This window comes from Mustelus asterias, chromosome 3 (assembly GCF_964213995.1).
Source record: "Mustelus asterias chromosome 3, sMusAst1.hap1.1, whole genome shotgun sequence".
NCBI classification, from domain to species: Eukaryota; Metazoa; Chordata; class Chondrichthyes; order Carcharhiniformes; family Triakidae; genus Mustelus; species Mustelus asterias.
The window spans coordinates 4,058,526-4,077,920 of NC_135803.1; the positions used below are offsets into that span (position 1 = coordinate 4,058,526).

Consider the following 19,395-nt stretch of genomic DNA (forward strand, 5'->3'; position numbering starts at 1 on the left):
GACAGACAGAGAGATAGATAGATAGATAGATAGATAGATAGATAGATAGATAGATAGATAGATAGATAGATAGATAGATAGATAGATAGATAGATAGATAGATAGATAGATAGATAGATAGATAGATAAAGAGAGCACGGGGAGTATTACAACTGAGACAACTTTTGATCAAACTTAAGCCAGGCTCAATACACAACCACCCGCACAGCAAGAGCAGCGCCTATATTTCTGTCACTTTCCTTAATCAAGAGGTACTGAAGTAAAGTATAATAGCCTCATTCCGGCTTGCCCTTCAACAAAATTAGAAATTATTTTTTGAAGCATAATTGTGTTGAATCAGGAAGTTCTGACATGAGTTATATTCACCTATCATTAGCAGTTAACTTGTTAGATTGAAAGTCAATTACATATTGTAAATACATTAGAAATACTGTACCAATGGAATTCTGAAAAGCCCAAGCATTCGTGTTACCACCATGGACTGGGTTGATCCAGAGTCTCCTATGATGGCAAGTGTTGAAGGAGTACAGTCGTTATCATTCACCGCTTCTTCTTGTCCGTTGATAAGTGTAACAGCAGCTCGGAGAGCCTGAAAGTGAGTGTCGCAGGAGTCGAAGATCCGATAACCGAGAGTTATATTTGGAAGTAATCGTTGGTCTCTATTTATTTCATCTATAGTAAATATCATTGTCTGCACCCACCGAAATGCTCTGAAATTGAAACTAATCAACACATTCCACCTGAGTACTTATTCAGATTAGTTCGAAAACACAAAATGATTGAATATGGTCGCTGTCCACTAAATGTTTCTCACAATAAAATAAACACGAACACCATTTTACGCAGAATCAATTGTCTCCTTTGAAAGAAGTAACCTCTATGTTCGTTGAAAAGATAAGGTTGACCGCTAGAGAAACTAAAGCAAGACTGATATTTTAATGTAAGATATGGAAGGAACTTAATAGGATTTTTAACATGGGAGACCAAGAGTGGAGGGACAAGAAGTCGAGATCGAATAACTAGACTTGGACTTCCAATGCACACTGTTCAAACGAAGATTTGCTGATTGTTCACTTTGAACATGTCCAACGAATCAGACCTCGTAGGCAACTTTTACAGTGATGCTGAGTTCGTTAATTTGTAAACTGCCAACCCGTAAATTTGATGTTATCCTACGTTAAGGACAACGCCCCATTACCAGTTCCATCGTAAATACGGAGTTCTTCTGATATTCCAACGATCATTAATAACAATGCAAATCCATTTATCAAATTGAAGATTTACCATCGTGTGGAATGCATTATTTATTGCACCTTCCTTTATTATTCGATTGCTGTTCTCCTGCCCAGGAATTTTGTAAATTAGTTAGGTGTATAATCAAAGCATGAGCGGCATGGAGCTAAATCGAAATTAAAATTGGGCACGTTTTTCAGCAGAAGGCAGGCCGGCAGTTTTCCGCTAGCATCAACATCGATAAAGAATCCACAAAATATCTGACGCCTAATGAAAAAATTGCTATCGTGGTGGGGCTGGGCTGGGTGGTAATAATTACTTTACAGCTTAACTGCAAGATGGTAGAGAATGGCTTTGAAATGTATCTCTTGCAAAACAACGAGCATTATCAATTCGCTACTGAAGTTTATAGGGAGGGAAATTGGACCAGTTCGACAATAGGCGGAAGCCGCATTCCAGTTTTCCGAGGATCGAATGCTAAAGTTGAAATATATTAGTTTTTCTTTAGCATGAAATAGGGAACATGATAAATTTATGTTTTAAACTTCTCGTCTCTCTTCGAGTTTAGTACAGCATTAGAATTGAGTCGATTTGTGCCAATACTCTAAGACCTGGAATCAGGATGCTACGCACTAATGCCTATCCCTATGACTACCCTCTAAGCACCGACCCAAATCGGCAAAGGTTGAAAGTTGGATATATCAGCAATTTTAGTACTCTCTTAGTGCAGCGACATTTCACAGGGGCATTATCGAACAGAGTTTGTCACAGAATCAGGTGGGCAGTATTCGGGTGGATGATCACGAGCTTGTTCAATAGATTTTACGGCCTCGCTCGGCCCGAAACCATAAAATCCCGCGGGAGTTCATCGGACATTTCCATGGTCCGCCCCTCGCCCGCTGCAATTCCCGTGGCGGGCGGGGCGGTAAAGTTCCGTCCGCTCAGCGTCTTCAAGGAGCTGAGGCGTCGACGGGGGAATGATACGGGAGTGGATATGGATAATCTTTGTGATGGTACCATCTCGTAACGTATGAATTATTTGAGCATTCTACTGCCAAAAACAGCAAGGAAATATGTTTCAACGGACAGTTGCTCACATGTTAACTGTACACATTAAATTATCGAACTTGTTTTTTCTCGTCTCAATACGGATAAGTTGATAGGTTAATTTCCAAATATTGAATATAAGCAATTTCAAATTAATATAAGATATTCATTTATAAGGAATCTGGCAACGCGCCATCGGAGTTGAAAATCATCTTTAATGATTATTGTTCACCAATCCGGGAATACCATAAGCATTCCCTCACACCACCACCGACGGGCAGTGACAGCCGTGTGTACCATCTGCAAGATACACTGTGGATGCTCATCAAGATTCCTTAGAAAGCACCCTCGAAACTCATGTCCGCTACCATCTAGACTGATAAATGCAACAGATAGATGGGAGCATCACCACCAGGAGGTTCCCCTCCAAGTTACTCACCATCCTAACATGGAAATATATCGCCGTTTCTTCATTGTTACTGGATCAAAATCCTGGAACTTCCTCCCTAACAACAATATGAGTGTACCTACACCGCAGCTGTCCCACCAGTACAAGAAGGCAGCTCATCGCCATTATTTTAAAGGCAACTAGCCAGCGAAGCGTAGATTTCGGAAAGGCTTAACAAAGGCCAGCCATGCAAAATTTCAACTTGTCTTCCGTACATTAGCTCCCACTGGGAGGCGGGCCTTCGTTATAGAAACCGCCTGATTTTCCGCGAAGTAAAATTATTCGTAATTCTATAACCAGCAGGACATGCTCTATACGCGTTTTGAATATGGACAGCTGTTGAAATATTATCATAACTTTCAACATAAACCATATATAATAAACAGTTGAATGTCATCCAACTCGAATGAACTGAGTACATCTGAGAGTCCCTCCCGCCTGGGGAATCGGGGAAAGGTCCGTTGACCTCGGGCCGGATTTTATGGTTTCGGGACGAGCGAGGCCGTTAAATCCCGCCCATCTATTCTCTCCAGAAATACAGGACGACACGCTGAGTACGCTCAGCATGTTGTATTGAATTCCCGATTCTGAGCCGTTTTAGTCCACTAAATTAATCTCATGTGTTTCTGCAGTTAAAGACTAGGGTGCAGGAAAATAATGCTCTGATGGTCTAATCATTTGATCCTTAGTCTTCAACATTTATCTACATCGTGCGGTCCCCCATATGCTCAGCACTCATTTCAATAATACTAGAATATCCCATGCGCATACTTCTTGAGAGAGCGTTCAACTAACTGTCGTTCTTGTTTCTATGAACTCCAATTACAAGGTCATAAAGATTCTGGATCTTAATCTCTCGAACCCGAGATCACATCAATAACCTTCCGAATTTTAAATGCCAAAATTACCTTCAGGGATACACGAGAGCAATCTTCAACACATTCATAATCCTATCATATTTTAGAAACAGTTTACGTGATGGCCTTTCATCTTTGGTTTAAAATAAGAAAAACAACATTGCTGGAAAGAAGCCTGATTCCGGCACCCCAGTTTGCGACAAATGATGATGATTTGGCGAATTACCCAATTAATTAGATTACATTTTAATGACTAACAACGCTAAGATATAAGTTCCAGTTATGATTTAGTCGAGATTGTCGTGAGCCAGCTAATAATTCTGTCTTATGTTTAACATGATGACACCTTGCTTCCAATCATATACAGTAAATTGCAACTCACCCTTCACAATGCAAAGATTCCGGCGTGGTTTTAAATGTCAAATCGGGCTTGGCAACTCTGAAGTGAACGGGGAACAGTCCTCCAATTGTTATTACCCTATTACTTACCAATTTTGGCAAGTTAAACTTCCTTTCTATTTTGCAAACAGTGTTAACGTTCCCGAGGACATAGGCACACGAGAGGTAAAAAAGACCGAATCTGGAACGCATTTTGAAAAAGTGCAGCCGCATCTATACTCAACAATGGTCTGATAATTCAATGCAGCATCTATATAAACGTTATTTGTCGCCGAAGGCTAATAGTTACACAAAATATTAATTAAGACGTATCATATTCTCAATTGACTTCATACTGGCGGTGTTGTGATTGAACACAATTATCCAGGGAGATGGAAACATCAGTGAAAGAAGATTAATTAACTGTTCAGGAGCAAGTAATGAAACTCAAACCAGACAGTATGAATGCAAATTATGAAATAAAGTTATCATTCAAAAGATCCTCGGGCGATTTCTTTCCCTAATCAGAGAAATATTTGGGATGGCATGACAATTGTTTCGAGGAGGCACAATTGTTTAAATTCGAAATACTTAGAGGAATGATGGAGGGGCAGGATGTATCCGACGGGCTTTTTGATTCATGTGGATAGGCCCCATTTGGGGTCAGAAGCCTGCACTGCGAGGGACACTTATTAATGTGACTCCCCCAAAGTGGCCAGTTAATGGTCAGGTGACATTCTTGTCGTCCAATTAAGGATGGCAGAAGGGGTCACAATGTTGAACGGTCAATTAGTTGCATTTTAGTTTGGAAGCAGCTGCATGATATGGTTCATAAATGAGAGAGCAAGAGAGAGACCTCTTGATGTGGCCACCATTCCCAATCATTAACATGAAAGGTGGCCCAAGCATCCAGAAAATACCTGTGGGCGAAGCGTTTGGTTGGAGTATAGAGCGGGCTGGAAGTCAGATGGACTCTTCCAGAACGCGTCTGTTGCTGTTGTTGTATGCAGGCTGGCGAAGATGGCTTCAAAACCTGCATGAAATGTTAGGACCTGATTTTGCGTGCCTTATACTGAATATACAGGCTAGCGTCCGAATTGAAGAACTCTTCGTGAAAACCCTACTAGTTCATTACTTTCCTTCAGGAAAAATAAGCTGCATTGTCTATTTCATTGACTTATACGTAAATAATGGTAATCAAAATGCGATTTCCAATGGCCGATGTGCAGCGAAAGATGGAGTTTGTTACACATACATAACAAAAGGAAGTATTATTGTTGAAAAAATGTTTTTTATTTCTTTACAAAAAATGTGTATCTTGGCAATAGGGTGAAAATGTTGATTTCACGTTCGCCAGCGGTTTTATACCTCTTCCGAAATTCCTTTTCATGTAATTCAAGAGAAATGAAAGGCCGGAGATGTGTGCTTTAGTCGGCTGGTACGATATCATTCGTTTTGCGCGGTCTCCCAAAACGATGATAACTTTCAATTACCTAACCATCCAATTTATTAAAAGCTAATTGAATGGGTCAAAAAAAGTAGTTCAACCGGGAGGGTAATTATTCTATGATCCTTTGAGGCTATGGGGTGCAGTAGTAAAAAATAGCATTATCCATCCTGAACGCTTAATACTATGATCACAGAGTGAAGGTAAGAGGAATATTCAATTAAATTACAATGGACAGCGATGTTGACATGTCGGGCAGGACTGAAGGAAGGGGAAACTGCCAGAACATAATCACCGAAACCCTACAGAGCAGAAAGAGGCCATCTGGCCCATCGAGTCTGCGCCGACCACAATCCCACCTGGCCCTACCCCCATATCCCTACACGTTTACCCACTAATCCCTCTAACCTATGCATCTCAGGACACTATGGGGCAATTTCTTTTTAGCATCGCCAATCAACCTAACCCGCACATCTTTGGACTGTGGGAGGAAACCGGAGCACCCGGAGGAAACCCACGCAGACACGAGGAGAATGTGCAAACTCCACACAGGCAGTGACCCAAGCCAGGTCCCTGGAGCTATGAAGCAACAGTGCTAACCACTGTGCTACCGTGCCGCCCACAGTCATGGAAGAAAATATCAGCTGAAGGAAGAAAAGCACCACGAAAAACAAAATACAGAAACCACAGCTCAATTCACCTAAATGCCAATAACTCCAACCAGCAACATGCCGCTTGTTGGTTCAGTTTTTTTTGATAAATTTATTCATACAAAATTCTAAAGGTACAATAATTACTCAGCCCTATGTACAGAACTCTTCGTGGCTAATCCAGCTTTATTTTAGAGGCCAATAAATGCTCCGACATCCACTCTAATATGCAAACATGCGAATTTATGAACATTTTAATTAGGGGCATAAATAGTCATCCACCCTGGTGCGTGCTCCACCGTTCATTACGATCCTGGTTGATCTGCTTTTAACCTCAACTCTGCATTCCCGGCGACATCCTAACACTTTTCATTCCCCTATCCAACCTTTTCTCATAAAACAACACGCCCGTTCATGGTATTGATCTGCATTAAAAGTTTTAAAAATATATTGTACCTATCATTTGAGCAAACGAGCTTATGTGCACGTTTTTCACATCCACTGCTCCAAAATGGTGTGTCTGAGTTAGGTAATATGGACAGTGGCGCTAGTGAGGGTCTCAATAGCTTTAGAAAATTGAAATGAAGCTTATCTGGTAGCAGCAGCTGCCCAAACGAACACACAGTTTCCATGCTATCAGGAAGATGGATGCAAAGCATGCATTCCTCTTTTGGAAGCATTGGAAATATCTTAAAGCAGCGAATTCCATGTGACTCTCCAAAGATTAAATGACATCTGCATATAGCTTTGCAGCCAGCTAATGTTCGCAAAGGCTTCGAGGACCTATTCGAATGATCATGAGGACAGGTGCATCCCATTCCTACTCTTAAATATGCTCCTTATTCAAACATGCAATGGCTGATCAGCTCCACAATTCAATTTGCTCGCTTTTGATCATTATTCTCCGATACCCTGACCTAATTCTTGAAATTTTGAAGGGTGCAGTTTTCAAAATTAAATTTCCCTTTCCGAAATGTGCTTCCTCGTTTCTATTATGAATATCGTGGCTCTAATTTTAAGTTGATACCCCATTGATTTGGACTATCCCACCTCGGAAATATTTATCTACACCAACCCGACCGAAAACGTTTAGCATTTTAAATGCTTCGATCAGACCGCCACTAAATCTTTTTTATTCAAGAATCCAGTCAAAATCACTGAAGACCGAACCCTTTCAAACCGGTTTATTGCAGCTTTGTGAAACTGTTCAGTTAAAAACATCACTGGCAGCACAGTTAGATGAAAGGTAATAATGTTTTTAGAAGCTGCTCTTCGGGCCTTGATGGCCCGGATGTTGTTGTTGATTCACAGTCTCCATTGTTTCCTTCAGGTCACAACAAACTTTGTCCAATTTAAGAGCGATGGAAGAGAGCTTCTTCTCCCATTCTTCCATATTCTGAACCACTTGCCTAAAAGTTGTCTCTGCTGCACGCTTATATTTTTGAGCTTCTTTAGAAGACGGAATCCTTGAGAAATGGGCTCTCGGCTTTTCCGCGTCGGATGGTCCTTCACCTATTTTCTGCGGATTGACCACCCTGCCCATTGCTTCAGCTCCCTGCACCTCACCTTCACTTATGCTCAGTGCATCAAGCAGTGGAAAGCTCTCTGGCACGTTAACAACGCCCTGAAGACCTGTCTCTTCTTGCTGTTCTTCCAAGTATGATGCCATTATGGTGTAGGCAGTGATATGGCCGAAGATGGGGTCCAGCGGCTACTTCTTCAGCGAAATACCCATTGAGTGATTATCGAGGCAGCTATTTCCCTGCAAGACATTCCTTATGAAATGAAACAGAGGGTCGTCTTCAACTAAACTTATGGCGATATTCCTCCTGTGACACACAGAGTCTGGGTGTAAATATTACTGACACAGCTCGCAACACACAGAAAACGTAAAGTATCAATAATAGGTATTATCTAACTTTTGGAAACCGTCTTAAACATGGTGACTTCTCTACTCGATGGCTTCCCCATGCCTCGGCTTTTAGAGACAGTGCTGTCATTGTTTCTGATACACAACAAATAGTTTTTCCCTTTAACTAGCCAAGGATTTTATTTCCCTTTCCGCCAGCGGTGGTAAGCTCATGAGGATCGGTATTAGCGTTCCAGTCGCATCCAGCAATGAAAATAATGTCCTGTTCCAGCGAATTGAAGAGATTTCCCGGTCATTTATATGGATACAAGGTGTTGCAGCTCTCCCGGTAACCCAATACTTGAAGGTGAATTCGATCAAGCTATCATGCTTGGGGTCTTTGGAATATCATACTCACGCTAGGAGTTGGTCGCCTGAGATAAAGTCAGTCCGGCTTCCTTAATCGATGTTTATGGCGTTGAATGTATCCTAAACGCACTTTAGTTTTTGGAGAGTTAGGGGCATGATCGCACAGTTCCTTTTGACTCCCCTATCATGTTTATTACAGACGCCTCGCTCTACCTCGGGTTTTTGAAAATCAACGGAAATACTTGCAACATAGTTATATTTGAAATGCATTCTGTCACTGCTTTACCAGATGTGCGTTCGTCAAGTAAACATTTTTGTTGCGATTCCAAGGCTGAATAACATGAAAAGGAAGTTTCTCCAACTTTCATTGTTCTGTCGGGTAAAATTCCTTAGACAATTGTTGTGCAATGATTCAGGACTGGAACTTAATGCTGTCAAACCAGCAACAACTGCAACCATTCCAATGCGCTCTCATATTTCAATGCGGTTATAATTAAATGCTCCAGAAGGAGATTGCGGCTCCGTAAAATCATTCAGCATTCGAACAAAATTCTGACGGGGTAATTAGCGCGTCCATCGAGCATATTTCACCGGCATCACTAAGCGACTTAAGTATATTTGGGGTAAATAACTAACCGGCAATGTGCGTGTGAGGGGGTAGGGTAGGGATCGCTGGCAGTGCTTGGAACTTTTCATCTCATTGACAGATTTCCCGCACGCCGAAATGAGAAATCAAGCAAAGCTTTCCTCAAAGTTCAAGGGAATCTTTCTCCAACCCAAATGTTTCTCTCCTGCGCCACTAACTGTCCTCTTCCGCTTGTTATATCACCCCAAATCTCTATTTCTAAACCCAATCGGCTGACCTACGCGCTGGTTGCTGCACTTTTTTAATATGCCAGCGTTATTCCAGTTACTTTTAAGAGCTGCCGAATTGTCTGTGTGGCGCCTCCGGCTCCACTTCAGGATAAATATGCTGCTGTAGGTATCAGGGTAGGAAATGACTTTCTACTCTTATACGCACATCAAACCAAAAAATAACCCACTCAACTGTAAGCGTAATATTGTGTCAAAACGTTCTGATTGGATTCTTGCTCATAAATGTAACGTCAGATGTTCTCTGATTCTCTTGGCCTTGCATGTGACTCAATGCCAGTGTGTGGGGACAAAGAACTTTGTATGACAGAGTTAGAATTCTTGCGGATACTCTGGCGGATTGATGTCATTTTTATTTCTAAGCAATATAGCAAAATTTGCAATTTATTTCATTTAATTTTACTGCAGATCGAAGATTGAGCGCTTGTAATTATATTTGTAGTCATTGGCTGCGATGACTTCAGAGAGAGGTTGAGACTGTGTCTCAATAGAAAATCAATAATTATCTTTCGATGACTCACGCAATATTTTTGCCTGAATATTTTCCTCCATTTTTCATTTAAATACGATGTGTGGTCTCTGATTGCAGTCTCACGTTTATTTTTTTAACACACACGTCTTACTTTAGAACATAGAACATAGAACATTACAGCGCAGTACAGGCCTTTCGGCCCTCGATGTTGCGCCGACCAGTGGTACCAATCTAAAGCCCCTCTAATCTACACTATTCCAAAATCATCCATATGTTTATCCAATAACCACTTGAACGCTCTCAACGTTGACGAGTCCACCACTGCTGCAGGCAAGGCATTCCACGCCCTTACCACTCTCTGAGTAAAGAACCTACCTCTTACATCTGTCCGATATCTCTCACCCCTCAATTTAAAGCTATGTCCCCTCGTGCGAGCCAACACCATCCGAGGAAAAAGGCTCTCACTATCCACCCTATCTAATCCTCTGATCATCTTGTATGCCTCTATTAAGTCACCTCTTAACCTTCTTCTCTCTAACGAAAACAACCTCAAGCCCCTCAGCCTTCCCTCATATGATTTTCCCACCATACCAGGTAACATCCTGGTAAATCTCCTCTGCACCCATTCCAACACTTCCACATCTTTCCTATAATACGGCGACCAGAACTGTACGCAATACTCCAAATGTGGCCGCACCAGAGTTTTGTACAGTTGCAGCATCACCTCCTGGCTCCGAAACTCAATCCCTCTACTAATAAAAGCGAACACACCGTACGCCTTCTTAACAACCCTATCAACCTGGGTGCCAACTTTCAGGGATCTATGCACATGGACACCCAGATCCCTCTGTTCATCCACACTACCAAGTATCTTACCATTAGCCCAGTACTCTGTATTCCTGTTACTTCTTCCAAAGTGAATCACCTCACACTTTTCCGCATTAAACTCCATTTGCCACCTCTCAGCCCAGCTCTGCAGCTTATTATGTCCCTCTGTAACCTGCCACTTCCCTCCGCACTGTCTACAACTCCACCGACTTTAGTGCCATCCACAAATTTACTAATCCATCCTTCCACGCCCTCATCCAAGTCATTAATAAAAATGACAAACAGCAGTGGCCCCAAAACAGATCCTTGCGGTACACCACTAGTAACTGAACTCCAGGATGAATATTTCTCATCAACCACCACCCTTTGTTTTCTTACAGCTAGCCAATTCCTGATCCAAACCACTAAATCACCCTCAACCCCATGTGTCCGTATTTTCTGCAAAGGCTTACCATGGGGAACCTTATCAAACGGTTTGCTGAAATCCTTTCTCATATTTGTTTTATTATTCGCCTTTTTGTGAAGAGTTATATGCATATAGTTACCCATTTTAGGTACGCATCTCAATGTAGTACATTATCTCAAGATTGGTTTATTACTGACCATTTTTGGTTGCACTCATCAATCAGCTAATGGGTTTCCTGCAATATGATTATTTTCTACCGCGTTCATTTCTGAACGCAAAGTAAAGTGTTCTGCTTAGATAAAAAGGCGCAATTTGTTTGGTGAAGACGTAATTGCCAGAACACTAAATGTCCTTGTTTACCTGAATGCCTTAAACGTATCAGTTATTTGCCACTTAACACATCTTCAATCGTAACCGCAAATTGAAAAGACACAAGAAAATAAAGGAATGGAGGTATGAGCCAATAGGTGAGATGGACAAAGAACAAAGAACAGTACAGCACAGGAAACAGGCCCTTCGGCCCTCCAAGCCTGTGCCACTCCTTGGTCCAACTAGACCAATCGTTTGTATCCCTCCATTCCCAGGCTGCTCATTTGACTATCCAGGTAAGTCTTAAACGATGTCAGCGTGCCTGCCTCCACCACCCTACTTGGCAGCGCATTCCAGGCCCCCAACATCCTCTGTGTAAAAAACGTCCCTCTGATATCTGAGTTTTACTTCGCCCCTCTCACCTTGAGCCCGTGACCCCTCGTGATCGTCACCTCCGACCTGGGAAAAAGCTTCCCACTGTTCACCCTATCTATACCCTTCATAATCTTGTACACCTCTATTAGATCTCCCCTCATTCTCCGTCTTTCCAGGGAGAACAACCCCAGTTTACCCAATCTCTCCTCATAGCTAAGACACTCCATACCAGGCAACATCCTGGTCAACCTTCTCTGCACTCTCTCTAATGCCTCCACATCCTTCTGGTAGTGCGGCGACCAGAACTGGACGCAGTACTCCAAATGTGGCCTAACCAGTGTTCTATACAGCTGCATCATCAGACTCCAGCTTTTATACTCTATACCCCGTCCTATAAAGGCAAGCATACCATATGCCTTCTTCACCACCTTCTCCACCTGTGTTGCCACCTTCAAGGATTTGTGGACTTGCACACCTAGGTCCCTCTGTGTTTCTATACTCCTGATGACTCTGCCATTTATTGTATAACTCCTCCCTACATTATTTCTTCCAAAATGCATCACTTTGCATTAATCCGGATTAAACTCCATCTGCCAACTCTCCGCCCAATTTTCCAGCCTATCTATATCCTCCTGTATTGCCCGACAATGCTCTTCGCTATCCGCAATTCCAGCCATCTTCATGTCATCCGCAAACTTGCTGATTACACCAGTTACACCTTCTTCCAAATCATTTATATATATCACAAATAGCAGAGGTCCCAGTACAGAGCCCTGCAGAACACCACTGGTCACAGACCTCCAGCCGGCAAAAGACCCTTCGACCACTACCCTCTGTCTTCTATGGCCAAGCCAGTTCTCCACCCATCCAGCCACTTCTCCTTGTATCCCATGAGCCTTATCCTTCTTAACCAACCTGCCATGTGGGACTTTGTCAAATGCCTTACTGAAATCCATATAGACGACATCCACGGCCCTTCCTTCATCAACCGTTTTTGTCACTTCCTCAAAAAACTCCACCAAATTTGTAAGGCACGACCTCCCTCTTACAAAACCATGCTGTCTGTCACTAATGAGATTGTTCCGTTCTAAATGCACATACATCCTGTCTCTAAGAATCCTCTCCAACAACTTCCCTACCACGGACGTCAAGCTCACCGGCCTCTAATTTCCTGGGTTATCCCTGCTACCCTTCTTAAACAACGGGACCACATTCGCTATCCTCCAATCCTCAAGGACCTCACCCGTGTCCAAAGAAGCGACAAAGATTTCCATCAGAGACATATTGATTCTACTTGATTATATTATGTAGTATTCTAGAAGTACTGCTTTACATCATTTTTAATGCATTTTCACATTTGCCGAATGTTAGATGTTATGCTAATTTGTCTGTTCTTACCCGTATTTATCTCTCTTCCTTTTGGAATAAGTGTGTTACACTGGCAGTTGCCAAAACCTCTACTACATTTTTCTCTATTTATAGTCATTGTTGTTATCTCCCCTTCCCTCATACCATCCTGTGCACTTTTGCTAAGGGGGAGTAATACCCATGCTAATAATTATGGAGGAAATTAGTAGCTATATTAATAACTATGCCCAGTGAAAGCGTTAATGGAGACAAATCACAAATGCCTACTCAATGATTAACTGCAGGACAGTAAGCAGCTATGTGCAGATGCCTGACCTTCAGATAAGAAAACTGGGAAAGGGCTTTAAACCATGTATTGCAAAAGGAGCTGATTCATGTCCTAACATTCAGACATAGCTTAGATATTTAAAGATAGTTGTAAAAAATACCCAGTTAATGCAATTAAAAATTTCACGCCTATTGGATATTATAGTTAAGCACGTATAAGGTGATTGTGATTAGTTTTAAAATTATACTTTTTAGATGAACGTAATCAATGAACGTAAGTGGGTAAGGAAAACGTCCAGACTAATTGGCATAGGCTAATTACTTGTAATCAAATTTGAACTATACTTGCATATGTATTTCTGAATTTTTCACTCTGAATTGTCCAAATGGTTTCATTCAGAGCCCTATAGCTATAGTCCTGCAACACATTCTTGCTAAAACTACTCCATGGCTTTGTCTGAGTACTTGAGAAGAACGATAATTTCAAATACAACTAGAAATCCATCGTTACACCCCCGTAATACCCCTTGGTTATGTAGTATTTTTGGAATGCCTTTAGTGTCATCAACCGTGAAGACTGACACAAAATATTTGTTTATCTCCTCTGCCATTTCTTGGCTTACCACTATTATTTCCCCAGCATCGTTCTCTAAGAGTCATATGCAGACTGGTCTCTGTCTTTTCATGTCTTTAAAGAAGCTCTTACTGCATTTTTGATTTTAGTTGACAGTTTACCATTATAGGTTGTCTACTCCCTTTTTGTTAATTTGCTCATTTAAAATTTTTTAAATCGTTTCAATCCTCTGTGATGCCATTGACATTTGTCATGTTGTAGGATGTTTTTCTTTCAGTTTAGTGCTATCTTTTATTTCCTTGGGTAAGCACGGTGCCTAATGTGCTTCCTGGGATCTTTCTTCCCCTTTGGGATATAACTTTGTTGTGGGTCATGAACATCTGCCATTACTGAGCAACCGCCTTTTATGTGAAATTTCTTCTCTAATCCACTCCCAGTCAACCTTGCCGTTATTCCTTTATAATTACCCTTATGAGAGTGTAGCACAGCTGTTTGGAACTGAAGTTTCTCCTTCTCAAACGGAACGACAATTTCTAGCATGATATGCTCACTGTTTGCGAGAGCATATTCTGCTCTGATATTCTTTACTAAACCTGTTTCATTACGAATGAGCAGATCCAAAATAGCCGGATCACTGGTTGGATCCGATGCATATTAAAAGAACAAAGAACAAAGAACAAAGAAAATTACAGCACAGGGATAGGCCTTTCGGCCCTGCAAGCCTGCACCGACCATGCTGCCCGATTGAACTAAAACTCCCTACCCTTCCGAGGACCATATCCCTCTATTCCCATCCTATTCATGTATTTGTCAAGATGCCCCTTAAAAGTCACTACCGTATCCGCTTCCACTACCTCCCCTGGCAACGAGTTTCAGGCACCCACTACTCTCTGTGTAAAGAATCTGCCTCGTACATCTCGTTTAAACCTTGCCCCTCGCACCTTAAACCTGTGCCTCCTAGCAATTGACTCTTCCACTCTGGGAAAAAGCTTGTTCCAGAAAACTGTCTCGTCTCCACTCTGTGACTTCTACTTCATGGCCATTCTGCCAATATGATTTTGTCGATACATATGAAGTTAAATGTCATCCATGAGTAATGTGCTGCCTGGTTACCAACCCTCATTATATCCTGATTTACGCTCCATTTTGCAGCATACCTACAGTTATGGTACCTATAGACTACAGCCTCAGCGTCTTCTTCCCCTTATTATAATTTACCTCCACCCATATGAATGGGACATCCTCCAATCCAAGATACATTATTGCTATCGTACAATCAAACCTACCCTACTATCCTTTCCTTCCTGTTTTCCTGACCGATAGTCACATACACATTATTACTTAGTTCCCAGTTCTGATCTTCTTGTAACAACGTCTCTGAACTGGATGTACGGGCAGCCCAATTAGTCTCAATTTGTGCCGTTAATTCATTTATTATGTGCCGAGTAATTCGTGTGTTTAGAGCCATTAAATTTACCATTTCTCTCCTTCAAATTATTTGCGTTTAAAAAAATGTTTGCTTACTCTGTCCCTTCCTGGTACACTTTGGGTAATATTACTTGTGTAGCTGCCATGCTAGGTTGCCCTATCCGTTTATTTGTTAAGCCTCCGGATCCCCACTCGAGAACCAACGAGCCTCCAGATCACCACTCGAGAACCAACCAAATTTCAAGCAATGCTATTAGCCTTCCAGACGCAACCAGCACTCTATTGAGTTTAAAGCCCTCACTACATCCATCTCCATACAAATGTTTAGTCAGTTTCCAAGCTGTTGCAATGGATGCTTACTGTCACACCATCATGGGTCGCAGGATATTAACCAGCGCTTTTTTTGATATCCTGTTCTCTTCATGCACCTCACCTTCACTTGTACTTAGTGCTTCAACTATGAAATTCTCTCTGACCCATTTACAACGCCCTGGAATTCGGCGTCTTCATCCTGTTTGTCCAACTAATATTCCATTCTGTTTTAAGCAATGAAGATTATGTCCAGTCGCCAATTCTTCAGTTGGATGACATAGTGACTCGTTATCGAGTAGGCCATTTTTCTGGAAGACATTCCCTTTGACAAGAAACAGAAATATATTTTGATGTAAGCGTATGGCGACATTCTGCCTGTGACACATAGAGGCTGGGTATAAATATTACTGACGCAACGCGTAAAAAGTACATAAAGCTGAATATATCTTTGATAAGGATGAACGAGCGTTTAAGAGCCATCTGAATCACGGGGACTTCTCCAGCTGATGACATCCCCCATGCCTCGGCTGATGGAGATTTTGCTGTCATCGTTTCGGTTGCACAACAAATATATTTTCCCTTGAACATGACAATTATTTACTTTCTCTTCCTCCGACCGGTGGTAAACCTATGAGCAGTGGTTTTAGCGTTCCAGACGCGTCCAACATGATAAGTGACGCCCCTATAAACGAACTGCAGAGGCATATCGGCAGGGTTATTTTGTTTGAAAGTCCTGCAGCTCTCCAGGTATTCCGATAAAGGAACGTGAATTCGAACAACTTGTCTGTGCTTGGGAGCTCCAGAATGTCATAGTCACGCAAAACGTTTGGCACAAGGATATTGTCAGTCCTGTTGTCTTTGTAGATGGTTATGGCTTTGAACGAGTTCCTAAAGTTGTTTTATTGATGGAGTATTGCGCACTCGGCAGCACATTTCCTTTTGCGCCCTCTATATCATGTTTATCGCGCTAATTCAAATTTGTGTCAATCAACTAAAACACTTGCAGCATTGCAAGTTTGAAATGCATCATATTACTGATTTACATGAAGTCCGTTCGTCAAGAAATGCACATTTTGTTGGGATTCAAGGCTGAATAACACGATAACCAAGTTTCTCCAAGTTCCGCTGTTCTGTAGAGAGGGACTCTTTAATCAAGCATCGCGCAATAGGTTCAGTGTTGGATGTTAGTACTGTCAAACCAGCAACAACTGCAACATTTCCAATGTACTCTGATGTTTCAAAATGGTTACAGTTAAGTGCTCAAAAAGCGTCCGGGACTCCAGAAATCAGCTGACATTACCATTCTAGAAAATTCAAGCGTTGACAGATACAGTAGCGTGTTTGTCTTTCATATTTCATCATTATCACTGAGTTATTAAAGTCTATTCGGCACTACTACCGAACCCGTAAACTGCGTGTGTGCGCGGATGCCGTGGGCGTTGATGGAGTGGGTGGGAAAGTGAGCTGTAAGTAAACTGGAACTATTCACCTCGTTCTCCATCTCAGACTCAGCTAAATGAGAAATTATGCGTTTCTTTCTTTACAACGTCAGAATCTTCCTCCCACACGATTATTTCCCCCCCGGGGGGTTATCTGTGTCCCGCTCCCGTCTACTGTATCTCCCCAAATATCTGCTACTTCCCTGTTCTTTTGCGCACTCTCTGTTGTTATAAGTTTTTTTCTCATTCGAACATTAGTTTTGTTATCTGTAACTGAACCATAAACTGACCCACTGTAAGAGTGGGAATATCATAGAAATCATAGAAACCCTACAGTGCAGAAGGAGGCCATTCGGCCCATCGAGTCTGCACCGACCACAATCCCACCCAGGCCCTACCCCCACATATTTACCCACTAATCCCTCTAACCTACGCATCTCAGGACTCTAAGGGGCAATTTTTTCAACCTGGCCAATCAACCTAACCCGCACATCTTTGGACTGTGGGAGGAAACCGGAGCACCCGGAGGAAACCCACGCAGACACGGGGAGAATGTGCAAACTCCACACAGACAGTGACCCGAGCCGGGAATCGAACCCGGGACCCTGGAGCTGCGAAGCAACAGTGCTAACCACTGTGCTACCGTGCCGCCCTACTGTGCTACCGTGCCGCCCTAGGGAATAGGGATAAGGCAGATGAATGCGTGGCTTGAGAGCTGGTGCGGAGGGCTGGGTGAGGTGGCATTTAGATTTGTAAATCATTGGGATCTCTTCTGGGGTTCAAGAGGAACGGGTTACACCTGAACTGGATGGGGACTAATATCCTGACAGGGAGATTTTCTAGACCGACTCGCATGTTTTAAACGAAAGGGAGGCGGGGGGCGGAGGGTGGCGGGGGGCGGGGGGGGGGGGGGGGGGTTGGAATCAAAGCAATAGGGAGCAAGAAGAGAACGTAGAGGGCAGCACGGAAGTTAAAGAGAGAATATTAAATAGTAAAGGCAGTGCCCCTAATCCTAGTACTAGACAGGTCAGGCAAAAGCAGGGCAGAGAGCAAGGGAAGTCCGGATTAAACTACATTTATTTCAATGCAAGAGGCCTGACGGGTAAGGCAGATGAACTCAGGGCACGGATGGGTACATGGGACTGGGATATTATAGCTATTACTGAAACATGACTAAGAGAGAGAGACAGGATTGGCAGCTAAATGTTCCAGGGCACAGATGCTCTGGGAAAGACAGAACACGAGGTAAGAGATGAGGGAGAGTTGCGTTTTTGATTAGGGAAAACATCACAACAGTACTGAGAGGGGATATTTCTGAGGGTTCGCCCACTGAGTCTATATGGGTAGAACTGAGAAATAAGAAGGGGGAAATACATTGATAGGATTATACTATAGGCCCCCAACTAGACAGGCGGAAAATAAGGAACAAATATGTCCGAAGATTACAGATTGCTGCAAGAAAAATAGGGTGGTAATAGTAGCGGACTTTAACTTTCCCAACATTGACTGGGACAGCCATAGTGTTCGAGGCTTGGATGGAGAGAAATCTGTTGAGTATTTTCAGGAGGAATTTCTCATTCATTATGTGGATGGCCCGAATAGAGATGGGGCCAAACCTGACCTCCTCTTGGGAAATGTGAAAGGGCAGGGGACTGAAGTGTTAGTGAGGGATCAATTTGGGATCAGTGACCATAATTCCATTAGTTTTAAGATAGCTACGGAGCACGATAGCTCTGGCCCAAAAGTTAAAATTGTGAATTGGGGCAAGGCCAATTTTGATGGCATTAGATAGGAACGTTCAAAAGTTGATTCGGGAAGTCTGTCGGCAAGCAAAGAGATGTCTGGTAAGTGGGAGGTTTTCAAAAGTGTGTTAACCAATGTTCAGGATAAGCACATTCCTCTTAGAGTGAAGAGCAAAGCTGGTAGATGTAGGGCACCCTGGATGATTCGGGATATTGAGACCCTTGTCAAAAAGAGGGAGACGACATGTGACATGCATCGGCAGCTGGGATCAAGTGGATTCCTTGAATGGTATAGAGAGTGTAGGAGTATAGTTAAGGGAGAAATCAAGATGGCAAAAAGGGAACACGAGACTGCTTTGGCAGATAAAGCAAAGGACAATCCAAAGAGATTCCACAAATACATAAAGGGCGAAAGGGCATCTAGGGAGAGTGCAGGGACTCTTAAGGATCAACAGCGTCATTTATCTGCGGAGCCACAAGAGATAGGTGAGATCCCAAATTAATATTTCTCATCAGTATTTACTGTTGAGAAAGGCATGGATGTTAGGGAATTTGGGGAAATAAATCGTGATATCTTGAGGATTTTTCATATTACAGAGAACGAGGTGCTGGAAACCTTAAAGCACATCATGATAGAGAAAATCCGGGGCCTGATGAAGCATATCCCAGGACGTTGTGGCAGGTTAGGGAGGAAATTGCGGCTCCCCGAGCCGAAATATTTGAA

General features: G+C 42.5%; 1 protein-coding gene across 1 annotated transcript in view; it reads right to left on the reverse strand.

Annotated features, from left to right (window-relative positions):
- Nucleotides 1-4,086, reverse strand: part of LOC144485286 (extracellular calcium-sensing receptor-like) — a 28,362-nt gene extending 24,276 nt beyond the window's left edge. Inside the window, exons 1-2 of the mRNA XM_078203495.1 lie at nucleotides 3,968-4,086; nucleotides 437-722 (exon numbers count right to left, since the gene is read on the reverse strand). Of these exons, the coding sequence (XP_078059621.1) occupies nucleotides 437-688 (252 nt within the window). The 5' untranslated portion in view covers nucleotides 689-722; nucleotides 3,968-4,086. The remainder of the gene's footprint in view (nucleotides 1-436; nucleotides 723-3,967) is intronic.
- Nucleotides 4,087-19,395: the final 15,309 nt, after the last annotated feature.